A 13,258-nucleotide genomic window follows, 5' to 3' on the forward strand; every position below is an offset into this window, starting at 1 on the left:
AACACGTCATGCAGGAAATGTCGTACATTACAATCGAAATGAGCTGGTGCACCATCGTGTTGGTACCACATTTCTTGCCGCAGTGCCAAAGGTACAGTCTCCAACAGTTCAGGCAGAACCTCACTAAGAAATGCATGATACGTGCGACCATTCAGGCGAACAGCGAGAATGTATGGTCCAATTAAATGATCATGTAATATCCCGCACCACACATTCACTGAAAACCTGTGCTGGTGATGGGCCACAAAAAGTGCGTGTGGATTGTCAAAGTCCCATACATGACTGTTTCTACTATTGAAGACATCCATCCTGGTGAAAATGGCTTCATCTGTCCACAATACGTTTGCCCCAAAGTGAGGGTTTGTGTCCAGCTGATGCAACAACCATTGGCAAAACTCCATATGAGGGCGAAAGTCACGAGGTAACAGTTCTTGTACTTTCTGCAGTTTAAAAGGGTGCATTCCTTCCTCTGACAACACTCGCCAAACATTCACATGAGACGTGTTTCGTGCCCGAGCGAGCACTGGCGTACTGGTGCCAGGATGTTCTGCGACCGCTGTTAACACATCTTCTGCAAACTGATGTGTGCGTACACTTCAGGGTCTTCCAACTTCTTGCCGCGGTGGTAACACTGACCCTGTTTCACGCAGTCGACTGTCCACTACCTGGAAGAAGGTGTGAGACGGTAAATGTCTAAGTGGAAAGCATTCTCCATAAAGACACCTTGCCTCACAGCTATTACCACGTGCCTCCTCATACATGAGATGCATGTCTGCTAGCTGCTGGGTCGTATATGCAGCCATCTGTGTAATAGGGAGCTGAAACTGCAAAGTATTGTTTTTGTTTAACACTGGAACACTGCACAAATTGGCCGGATCACCGTACGAACACCACAGATCAATTGTTGCGATACTTGACTTGCCCACTCTACCACGTCAACTTCTTTCAATACAACATACTAGTACTCTTCAATGCGTATGACAACCTAGAGCGAACTGCTGATCATATCCCAGCACCTGCAACACGACTGGAACGACTGCCGGAGAGAACCAACCCTTCCAGCTCCTCTCGCGGGAACAGCAGTCATGAAGGTCAAACGTAGACTACGAGAGCCAGACTTGCCTATGCAGCGCTTCCAAAACTGGTCTCTTTTACGTCACAATGATCACGTGCAAACACTTTTCGTATTGCTCCCCACCCCCTTTGTGTGGTGAAAGTGACATCTTCAGTTGGTGTACAGTGACACGCACTGTCTGTGCATAAGACATTGTAGCATTTGTTGTTTGTTGTGTGTGTGTGGGGGGGGGGATATTATGTAGTTGTCGCGTGTAAAAATACACGTTGTCGCAATCATCTGATATTGCGTTTTTCTTTCCCTCCTCCTGGTGGAGTAATGTGTCTCTCGTATGCCACATGACATGATTCGTTCATTCCTCGCGTGTAACTGGGGTATGCAACCGTGCTCAACTTTTCGGATTTTATGTTCGGTGCTCATGTTTTGATGTTTGAGGTCGGGATGTGTTGTCTTTAACGCATTTCTCATTGTCACGGTCCTTCTTGCTGCGTTACATGCCTTTTCCATGCATTGTTCTTGCTGGAAATCCCCAATTCCTTTGAGGACTCCATTGCGCATGCGTGCAGTGAACTTTTCATAGTGACTTCCGGACTGAGCACATACGATTCCTTTATGATTCCCTTGGAACCGCCTCTCTATCTGTTACAGTATTCGTCCCAGTCAGGTGTGACGTTACTTTGTCACCTTTTGCGAGGCTCCTATCTCGGAAACGAAGCCTCAGTCGTAAAAATGGAACTTAGACTTTTTGCTTGTTTTCGTGTGAGGAATCACCTCCCAAGCGTTGTAAACGACCTTTAGAAACACCCTGTATATCTTGCTCAGGATAGGGACAGATGGATGGCCTGTGTTGCTGCAGCCATGAACCTTCGGGTTCAAGAAGGAGTTAGTTAGTGTCTAAAAGTAGAACAACACAGCCATGCAAATTAATTAACTTGTTCGGGTACAGAGATACTCCGAACAATGTATCCTTTCCATTCCAAACATCCAAAGAAGAACTCTTCCAACAGATCTACAGAGAGTTTCCGAGAAGGGAAAATATGTATACAATACGACTTGCGAATTATCTGAAAACAAATAAGTTGTATGTTGTTGTAACGGAGCAACGACAACCACATTAACTATATTGTTGTTACTAATAGCTTCGAACAATGCAATTAGAACACGTTAACCACGCTTGTTTTTAACAACAATTACATATCTCATTGCAGATTTTTAATATCTAAACTGCAAAGTCTGCATCATATTATTGGCAAGATTGCATTACGTGCTAGAATGATATAGCACTCTTCATTTGTCTCCTTGAACCTATTCGAATTCCATGTTCTTTCCATTATATACAAGTCCAGCATCTAGAATGATAACCACTTAATTTCGAGTAATTAAATCAGCCAGCGATTTTGTGTGATCGTAATAAATCACATTGATTTTTTTCACACTTTGCAAATGCTTTTCCACTATTTGATTGATGCAATTAATAATACTACTGTGCAATGTTTTCATATATGAATTTATACATCCACCATTATCGTATATGTAATTGCTGAGAAATAACATTATAAAAATGTACTGACATTTCATCTCACGGGAACTGAAAATAAGGTAGAAAAATTAAAATGTAACGCCATATTGCAACGCTCGTTTATGTAGTATTGTCACATACAGCATTATTTATTAGTACATTTATCTTAATGTACGATGAAATATGTAACTTAATTAAACTTAAAATATGATGAACTATTTACTTCTCATTACTACTGTGTAGTATTATTAATTTACTTGTACATATGAAATTTGAAAGATTATTAAAATGGTCTCAATACGTAAAAAAGGAAACTTTAAAAAGTGATAAAAATATAAATAATCTAATTAAGAAGGAGCAAGATGGGGTAGGGATGTGACTACCTCATCACCTTGTGACTTGTTCACTGCAGTTGGTCAACCAACAGAGTGAAATGGTCAACATATCTGATGAAATCAAGGCAAGAATATTCTTAGCTAATATATATTCAATGGAATTGAAGAAGGTTTTCTCTTCCAAAGAGGTAAGGAGAAAAAAAGTACGCCCAGTTGTATCACATGGGTCAGAAACCTGGACCTAGTGAAAGTGCTATGGAGATGGGAAAGGAAGATCTTGAGAAGAATGTTTGGAGCAGTCAGAGAGAACAAAATCTGGATAACGAGAAAGAAATACAAGAATAATTATAACAAAAATTGTAACGGAAATTAAGTGTGGACGTAAGGGTCCATTGCTGCCCTTGCATTAAATTGACAAGTTAAACACTATTCCAATGAGAAATACATGCTGTATATACAATAATGAAAAAGCAGGATACTAAGGAGATAGAAAACTAAGCGCCGCTGCTTTGGACGTTTGTTTCGCCACCAAATATGGAGAAGCAGGTAAAGTTATAGCAATATGCAGTGTAATACGATGTAAGAAGGCTAGGACAAATTTGGAAAAAAGGAAATGACGTACCTCCCATTAGATTAGCATCTAATTTGCCAATTTTATGCAAGGTCCACTTGTTGCCCTTGCCTTTCCAAAGATTGTTTTCTAGAAACGTCTACAACACTACATATGCCAATCAGTATAAAATGCAGGAACTTCAGCTACCCTAGTTAAGCATTGTCGAAATACAAAAAAATTAAACGTAACTCAATTTGTTAGAAATAAAATAATAATGTAAGTTCTACCATCTATTGGAAATCCATTAAATTCCATTGTTTGAATCTGCACTCAATGCATAGGATATATATAGGGTGTTTCTGTGACCGTGTTACAGACTTGCAGGGATGATGAAAGGGAACAAACGGAACAAAATGAGATAAAGAACCCTTATCCGGAAACGCCCCAGTCAAAATTTACAAGCCAAAACCTTCGAAGAGTAGGCAACGACGCACAACGCGGAGGGGAACCATAAAAGAAAGGGGAAAGAATCCACCGCACATGCTCTGGAGAACACGTAAGGTCAAACTCGACGTGTGTAGTCTAGAAGCACGAGTGTCGCGGCGGCAATCAGTGCTATGGAGTATACGGTAGAGAAACTGGTTGATATGGTGTTTCTGTATGTATGAGCAAATGACAACTGTAAGGAAGCAGAAATGTTATATCGGAGCACGTATCCACGACGCAGACATCCAGCACAAAATATGTTTTCCAGACTTTTCCAATGATTACGGGAAACGGGAACAAGTGCGACCTCAATTCCACGAGCAAGGAGGACAAAGAGCTGCAAGGACACCCGAGCTTGAAGAAGCAGTGCTGGATCGCGTGGAAGGACGACCATACATTAGTACAAGGGCTGTGGCACGTAAAATTGGTGTGGGCCATAGTACTGTTTGGAAAGTTCTGAGGGAACAGCAGATACACCCTTACCATCCACAGCGTGTCCATGTCTTGGGTCCAGCTGATTTCACACCCCGCGTGGTGTTTATTGAATGGTTGCTGCATCGCTATATGGTCGACTCCCAGTTCTATTCCTGTGTTCTTTTCACTGATGCGGCATGTTTCACTAGAGCCGGGATGCTGAATAGTCGCAATAGCCATGTATGGGCCGATGAGAATCCCAGTGCCACAATCGTGAAGGCCCATCAAGACAGATTTGGTGTAAACATGTGGGTGGGCATTGTCGGCGAACATTTAATAGGTCCATATCTTTTACCGCCACGATTAACTGTACACTTTGTATTTGAGAGAGTTATTGGAACATGTCTCGTACGTCAACGCATGTGGTTTCAGCTTGATGGAGCCTCAGCCCACAGCTAAGTGAGGATGAAGGACTCATCACAAAAAAACGAAGTGGAAGAAGCCCTGCGGAGTGATTATGGAGTGGAGATGTAAGGTATGATCTTCTGAAATATCAACATCTATTCCACGAAGTACATCCTGGAGCATTGTTTGAGGGTAAGGAGGTTGAGGCGCTTGAGCCGCCTGTCAGTATAATCCTGAGTGAGATTTTTAACTTGTGTTTGTGATTTACCTTTCAGAAACGAAACTAAAGTCAGCATTTTTGGAGTTAAGTTCCTCTGGTTCTCTTACGACGTGACTGTCTCCATCGTCCCTTTCAGTGGATAGCAGGATTCACGTGATACCACCACTCAGTGGCAGGAACTTCACCAGGATATACCTTCAGAGGTGTGTGGCTACTTTACGAAACACAAAGAAAGGCAGTTGCTACTTTTAAAATAATGTATTCGCCTGAACCCTAGAAATCTAGGCTACCGCTCTGCTTCTACAAATTTCCTTGCTTTATCCTGTATATATTTTTATATTATAATCATATAGTAATAATATAATAATTATAGGCGTGTTTCACCTCCGTCAAAAACTGTTGTATTGTCGCTTCGAGCAGCCATGATTGAGGCCAGGTCTTGTAAGCGTATGGAATTCAAACTAACACATATATGCGTGACTTAAAACTAACGTGAAGTTTGTGCAGATGTAACGAATAGTACGTAGCGGATATTTCCATACATACGAAAAATAAAATTGTCCACAAACATGTCGACTGTGCGCATCCTGACATCACATGAAACTCACATATACATTCCAGTACTAACTGTATGAAATGTTTACAAAAATAATGACAAAATGTTGTGCTGGATGATATAATGGGAAAGTCTCAAGAAGAATATAATAATAGTAATAATAATTTGAGTTCATTTTTATTAGTTCATATTAGTCATTATTATTATTTCTCTTATTTAATATTTAACAAACGTTTGACCCTCACAACAAAAAAAAATATCTGGCGACGCCCATAAGCATAAGCGAATTATCAACAATAATATAATATGCAGATATTCCCAGATATTAAAAACAGGCTCAAATATACTGTATATCACATTCACATAACGATAGTTACGAGGATTTGTTTCAGTCAGATTTCAGGTGCGATAAACTAATCGTGACTTGAACATCCGAGTGGTATCCGAAACACTGTACGCAGTACATCGACTCGGAAACGAACCCAGGACCCTTTTAAATGTAAGGATTGATTGATTGATTGATTTGGTGTTTTAAGTCCACTTTATGCACTGATAGGTTAATCGGGACTGGACCTACAGTTTAAAGTGGGATCCGAACCACTATGTGCCTCCATCGGGTATCGAACCCTAGACACCTTGATTACTGCGCCATCGGGGATGCCCTTAAATTGAAGGAGTATGGACCCTGTGATCCTCTCGCTAAATCCCTCGATGGCTGTAGCATTAAACGCAGGGCCATGAAAATAGGCGGCTGGGCAGAATTCCGCTGGTGCCACATACAGGGAAAGCGAAGCGAGAACGAAACAAAAGTCGCTCTTTCCCGCGCACTGTGTTGCAACGTCATCCGGGCTGCGTAGCCTAGTTCGAGCGTCAGACCGACCTCTCTCTGTGGCACTTTTGTGTCTCCCTGACCTTTCGAGTATCACATGGATTACAAAGACCAACAAGATCTTTCATTCTCTTAAACCTCCGAACACAAGGTTTTGAGCTCGGACGTGGCAAGAGCGATTACTTCTGCCACCCACCTAATTTCAAGGCCGTGCTATTTGATAAATACATCTACATTATCAAATATTTGTAGTTTGTCAAGCCCGAGACCATTAAAGTTTGGTTTAGCATTGAATTTATAATAGTTTTGGGATGAGTGATCTCTATAAGAATGAAATAATATGGCAGTCTTGACACAGAACATTTACTGTTACCACCAACATCATGTAAAATATTCACATGCCACTTCCATCAACTTCAACTTACGTAGTTTACTTCAGTAGAAGATATAAGATGTATGACTTTCTTGTTTTCAAAATAATTTCAAAATAATGCAAGAGTATTTTGCAATTATTAAGTCTGGTTCTAAGCTCTGCATTTTCCCCAGATAATTCTTCCAATAATTAAAGGAAATGTGTAATAACAATAAGCAACTGTAGGTTGTGAAGCTTGTTCCACAAAAATGTGCTTTGTAAAATTGGTATTAATGCAGATATTTTGGTAACGTTACCATAAGATTTCTTTTTAAAAGTACACATTTCTCTTGCAGTGCAATCACTGTTAAGGGTGTGGTTGAAACGGAAAGCTGAACAACCTCGGCACATTACTTGACACTCATACGACTATTACTAATCAAGCACTTTGTATGTTCTCTGTGTGCATGTTTGTGCGAATGTGTACGTGTGTCTACTTCTGTCAACTTGCTCCCTTCAACTTGCTCCCTTATTTCAAGAGTTCAAGGTTCATTTAATAACAGGAAAGTGGATACATCTTAATAAACAACTCTCCATTGGCACGAATAAAATAAAATGTGTCTATGCCGTTTATTTGAAGTTACGATACATATCTCAAACAATTTTACCCAGATATTGTTGTACGCCATCAATGTCTCTAGCATATGTAGGGGCCCCTCTTACACCAGACGGCCTTGCGCTGTAGATCCAAATATGTGCTAAATTTAAATGCATGGTTTCAATCCCGGAAATAGCACCTGAGTATCTTATCTAAATAATATATTCACCATCCACCCGTGTCTTCGGAGACAGAGAATCACAGGAAAACAAACAAAATGATTCAAGAAACAGAGGATTTAGCTATCATCATTGACATTCCAATTAGGAGAACACAAAATATTTTATTTAAGTTTTTTTATTTACTTATGTAGATGTAATGGTGTACCCCCACTATACTAGGCACTTTGTGCTCCTTTTTGAAACTTTTCTTGAGAGATGAATGGAATGTTCCAATTCCTTGTTCTTCGTCTTCAGCACTGTCGAGAGGACATGTTGTGTACAATATGGCCGGTCGCATGGTGATCATGTGGGCCTTTGATTAGCACAAAAACTAATTTTGGAACTTGCATTTCAATATTAAACAAATGTTATTATCCTATGCCGTTTCTGTCTCATTGTCCTTGTATGTTGGAAACATAATTGTGGAACACCCTGTACATTGTTGGTGGCAAAATTAGTGTAAGAAGGATAGAAAACATATGTTAGGAATTATAACAACAGTTAAAAGTAATGGTGTTCTGTAGTGTTCTCTTCATTTCGATGGAAAAGCATTAAAATAGACAATGCATCTGAAATATCATTTTCAGAAAATATTATGTTTATATTATTAATTCCTTCAACGCTATTATAAATTCGTATTTTTGTTTGTGACGAAAACAAAAACTCTGTCTGTATTAGCAGCAAGAAAGTTTGACATTTGGGTGCATTATGACGACTTCACCCTTTACATTCCGCTGACCAAAAGAGATCACAAACGGAGGAAAACTGCTGGTCTGGATAATTTCTATGACTGCTAGGATCACATGTCCACTCATAACAATTTCTGTCTTTAGAACCTTATTGAATTCAGTTCTATCGTGGAAGTCATCGAAGTATCATCGAGGAAGGAAAACGAAGACATGTGTTTTCCAGGACAAAATATTTAGAATCGTTTGTGTTCCACGAGTCTTCAGTTAAAAATTTCTTCATATTAGGGAATAACTCCTCTCAGGCAAAAAGATTCACTTGAGAATGTTTCACTTCACTTCCAGGTCTTGCTTCACACCAGGTATTATAATTCGTATTTTTAATTATTATAAGAAAATTTCACACATATTATCTTGCATTCTAGTACATTTTTTAAACAATTAGTCTAAAATATTAAACAGTGTTAAAGAAAGTCCCCAAGAAATGTTATGTGCTACTTACATACGACGTTGTCTGCCTTGTTCCACAAGGCAAGTCTCTTGTGTCCATAGCAACAATGGATTAGTGAGTTTATTTAGTCAGAATTAACTCCAAAAGTCTTGCACTCTAGCCGTCCAAATGAAGAACTAGTTGATCTAATGACAACTGTAGAATTACAATTTGCAAATGTTAACCCATATTTACTATGTGCTGCTTCTAGAAATAACAGATGACTATCAGAATTAAATGGCATTACTTAAGTTGAACTTGTAACCAAGGGCCTTTTCTCTAACGTATAGTACAAAACATATATTCAGGACCTCCTAGATTTCGTAACGGTAAGATCAACAGCTTGTAATCAAGTGTTCCAGGATAAATTAGACTTACAATCAAAATTTTAAGAAATCCCACTATAAGCACATTCAAAGTCAACAAAAAGATAAAATTTTATGTTATAACGACGTAGTGCACATAAACCTATACATGTGAATGCCACTCCACCATTCTAGTTCTTCAATGCTGATCTCTTACACATTTCATTGACGCTAAAAATAACCAAAACGAATTCACCCATTTACTGAAATGTCTGTATGTGTTTTCCAATGCAAACACCGCTGTGCTGATAATTAGACCCAATGTGAGTAGGGCGAAGGCTCCCATTAGATTCTCCAGAGGAATCACAATGACATCTGGCTTCTCCTGGAACTTCATTCTCTTCAGAGCATCAAGGATCATCCTTTCAGCAGCGTCCTTCTTCCACTTTGGAGGTAGACCCGCTTCAACGCAGGAGGTGATTATGTGCTGAAGTTTGTCCCGAAAGGGAGAACCTCTCTGCAAGAGGAACACCTGAGGGGTTTCCAACATTCTGCTGGATGTTACGTGGAATAAAGGTTTCCCGTAGTTATCGAGTAGCAGATAACGATATGCGAAAACCTCTGGAAACAAGTTGCACGTAAGAAAGGCAAAATCACCTTTATTCAAAACTCTTTTGTAGTTTTTCAAATTCTTATTCTCTAGTACCCAGTTTGCGTAGATCTCCATATATATTGACTCATTCAGTGTTCGTATAATATGTTTACAATACTTATCGCCTCCGACAGATAGTCTCATATTCAGAATATCTTCTATGGTGTTTATATGAGGCGTAACTTTAGGATTTGTAATAAAACCAAACAATGAAGATTGGTAAAGAGTAGCGAGTATCACGGTAGAAAATATCCACTGTACAAAGATAAATCTGAGTGGACCTGCAGGAGGGGGAGGAACGTGGACAGACCCGACTAAGGAAGCCGAGAGACCTGAAAGCAGAGGGAACCGATATGTGATCCTTCCCCACCGACGCAGCAAAGAAACGGCCGCTCTCATCCAGATGAGGAGACTCAGTGAAGCCAGAAGCATGAGGGTCCACAAAGGTGGTTGGAATGCAAAGTACAGACTCATCCACTGTGGATAGAGTCGAGATTTTGGAACCACCCATGTAAATTCGACAAACTGCTGAATCTGCAACACTTCACACCAGAAATTGCTGTAAGTAGAAGCCCGAAGGAACTTTATGCTTCCATCTACGACTCCATTCCGCATTTCTGCAAAGTCTCCTGTGACAGTTCCATTTGGAAAAACATTTCCGTTCGATATAGTTTCGGTGAATATGTTGTTTGTTTCCAAAGTGAAGTTCATCTTTTCCATCGCTGTCGTAACAAAGCCACCATGTAAACCTGAATAAGTGTCATTGCTTTCAGAATTGCTCTTCGGAGTAAAGTATAACTCGTAAGTAATCGCTCTTACCTTAATTGAGCACTTGTGCATATTTTCCACTTTGTCTGGATACAAATCTCTTCCTGTAAGAAATCTCCCATTACTCCAGACATCCACAACTTCTGCTCCCTCAGCCGTTCTGCATTGGGACTCGGTGAAAGGGAAGTAAGAGTACAGGACAAGAGAATCATCTCCACCAGCTTCCATCTCAGATTCGTTTTCTGCTGATGGGGAAGCAATTACAATATTCACCATAAGATTAGTCTGTGCTACCAAAATCAAACCATTAATCGATTCCAATGTATTATACCCAGTAAGAAGGAAGAAGTGTTTTGCACTCCGTCTCCATATCTTAAAATGCCAGTGATATTTGAACGGATACATTATCGTGGATATATTTCTGACAAGAAACAGGTAGTAGATTTCTCTCCTCGTCGCAAACCATTCAAAGTCAAAACGTGTCCACCAGTTTCTTAACTTCGTAGGTTTAAAAATTGTTAACGGCATTGTATATTTCTTGCAAATTTGATCTGCAAACTCAGTTGATTCTTTGTCATAATGAACAACTACTGTTCGAGCAGTGTGGAAATATTTCCTCAAAATCTCTTTTACAAGGTGAACAGTATTATCACGGATTATTGTTGTTGGTACTGGTGATATAGGAACACAGAACGAATTGACGTTGAACCACAGAAAAATCACCAGGAGCAGCATTTCCTTCATCTTTCTTTCCAAGCAATGGGCTAGAATAGACAAGATATAAATGTAAATGGAGCAAAACAATTGGAAATGTCTTGACATTTTAAAATCTTGGGTGTATATTTGAATACATTGATGATTAATATGTAAAATCTGTATGAAGGAATGTAGAACCATACGCAGAGGCAGAGAATGACTTGATGTTACAATATAAAAGAAATGTATCAAGTAGTGCTCAAGTAATTGTAACGTGACATATTACAATGAATTTTTCCGTACTTTCAAATGAGCTTAAAATAAAATGGGGTTTCCATAAAAAAACTAAGTTTGTTTTGAAAACTACATTTCCTTACGTAGTTGAAATATTGTGTCCACTAATTTCCTGAGCCACTTTCATACCTAGATATCTGCCAAAGCAGTTTTTCAATATTTTTGTTGTTCACGAAATATTTCGGGTGGTACTTTTAGGTGCTCCACCAGGTGTGTGTGTGTGTGTGTATACACACACACACACACACACACACACACAGAGAGAGAGAGAGAGAGAGAGAGAGAGAGAGTTCACAAAGTGGGCGTACCCCCCTTTTTTCCGATACTACAGTGGTTGTTGTTATTGCGATGTGATCACGTACCCTAGAGTTTACTTGTCCAGGACATCGGTATAAAAAACCTTCATGATCGTAGAACAGCTGAATTCTGCACCATGTCCTGGCAGATGGTTTGCGGAGATATTCCGGCTTCACGTCCTATCAACATCAGAGAGTTCGTTAACGAGACAAGGACAGTACGGCTTGCGCTTTAAATCAAGTTTCATGTGTTTTATAATGGTCGAACGATTCCAAATCAACAACAATTAAACATACTTTCCGACGAAAACCCTGGGGTATTGTGGCTACCCTGTGTGTGTGGGGGGGTGTGTGTATGTGTATATATATATATATATATATATACACACATACACACACACACACACACACACACATGCATACATACATACATATGTGTCCTTGTATTTTTTCTGCCATTGTCCTACGTGAGCCTGTATGGCTTCATGGCGTCGTGAACTTTACTTTTTTATATTGAGCCTTGTATTGCTACGGTCACCCATCTGAATACTGTTCAATCGAAGACGCTGCATGACTCTTCGCTTGTGTTTCATTAAACCAGTAGCTGTATGTATTATCTTATGCGGCGTGTCGGCTTGTGTATTTGATATTTTTCTGATAATTTACTCTCGGCCTTTTATAAATGCGCCTTTTAGGGCACTGTTGGCCGATGTTATTGATAGTTAGGTTCATAGGATGTGGCCCTTTCGCGTTGCATGTAGTCGTACAACGTTTATTTGTCCAGCATTTACGTGTTGGGAACATATCCATCGGCACCAGATATTATGTATTCTTATTAGGTGTACTATTGGTATATAAGTTAAATGTTGTCATTATTACATTCAATTTGCAGATTTCAATTTCTTCTGTTGCTCGGGAACAGCTGCCACTACTTTCACGAGACTCTTACATTTGAGATGTGTTATTAATATTGGGGCCTCTAGCATTTTTAAAAAAAGTATTGTTTTCTGAAAAGTCTGAGGAACTGTAAACATTAGTACTTTAACGAATGTGCATTCATATCGACGTACAATAACACAACACTAAAACAAGACAAAGTCTTTCCAAGCAGATTTTCATTGAGTGATCACACCAACAATTCTTCTTGGCCTGGGATAGAACTCAGGATGTTTTACATCAATGAGAACGCAAATCATTTGTTTAAGGACATCGACTTTGCTCCTAGGAATATTATAGGAGGTGTATTGTGTCAAAACATTAATTGAATCCAGCACTGCTAAAGGAATTTATATTTCACTTTAACATTCGCAGTCAACTGGCGGGGGTGGATCATGGACTGAAAGGCCTCTCAGTAAGTTCAAACGGAAAATGCTGTACTTCACCACAGAATCGTCGACTACTCCTTTTTGGTCCATAATTTGGTTTATAACCTTTTCGAACACTGATGATTAAATTTTGTAACTTCGCAACGTTTGTAGTAAATTTCCTCAAGTGTAATACTTCAATTA

The 13,258-nt window shown here is 39.4% G+C and overlaps 1 protein-coding gene across 1 annotated transcript; it reads right to left on the reverse strand.

Annotated features, from left to right (window-relative positions):
* Positions 1 to 9,243: 9,243 nt before the first annotated feature.
* Positions 9,244 to 10,692, reverse strand: LOC146003410 (uncharacterized). Its single transcript, XM_083141693.1, has one exon. The coding sequence runs from the start codon at positions 10,690 to 10,692 to the stop codon at positions 9,244 to 9,246; it is 1,449 nt and encodes a 482-aa protein (XP_082997819.1).
* Positions 10,693 to 13,258: the final 2,566 nt, after the last annotated feature.

The sequence above is a fragment of the Lepisma saccharinum genome, chromosome 20 (assembly GCF_977018435.1).
Source record: "Lepisma saccharinum chromosome 20, izLepSacc3.1, whole genome shotgun sequence".
Taxonomy (NCBI): domain Eukaryota; kingdom Metazoa; phylum Arthropoda; class Insecta; order Zygentoma; family Lepismatidae; genus Lepisma; species Lepisma saccharinum.

Coding starts and splice junctions, on each gene's coding strand:
- LOC146003410 (XM_083141693.1), bottom strand. CDS start 10,692: ATGGAAGCTGGTGGAGATGATTCTCTTGTCCTGTACTCTTACTTCCCT.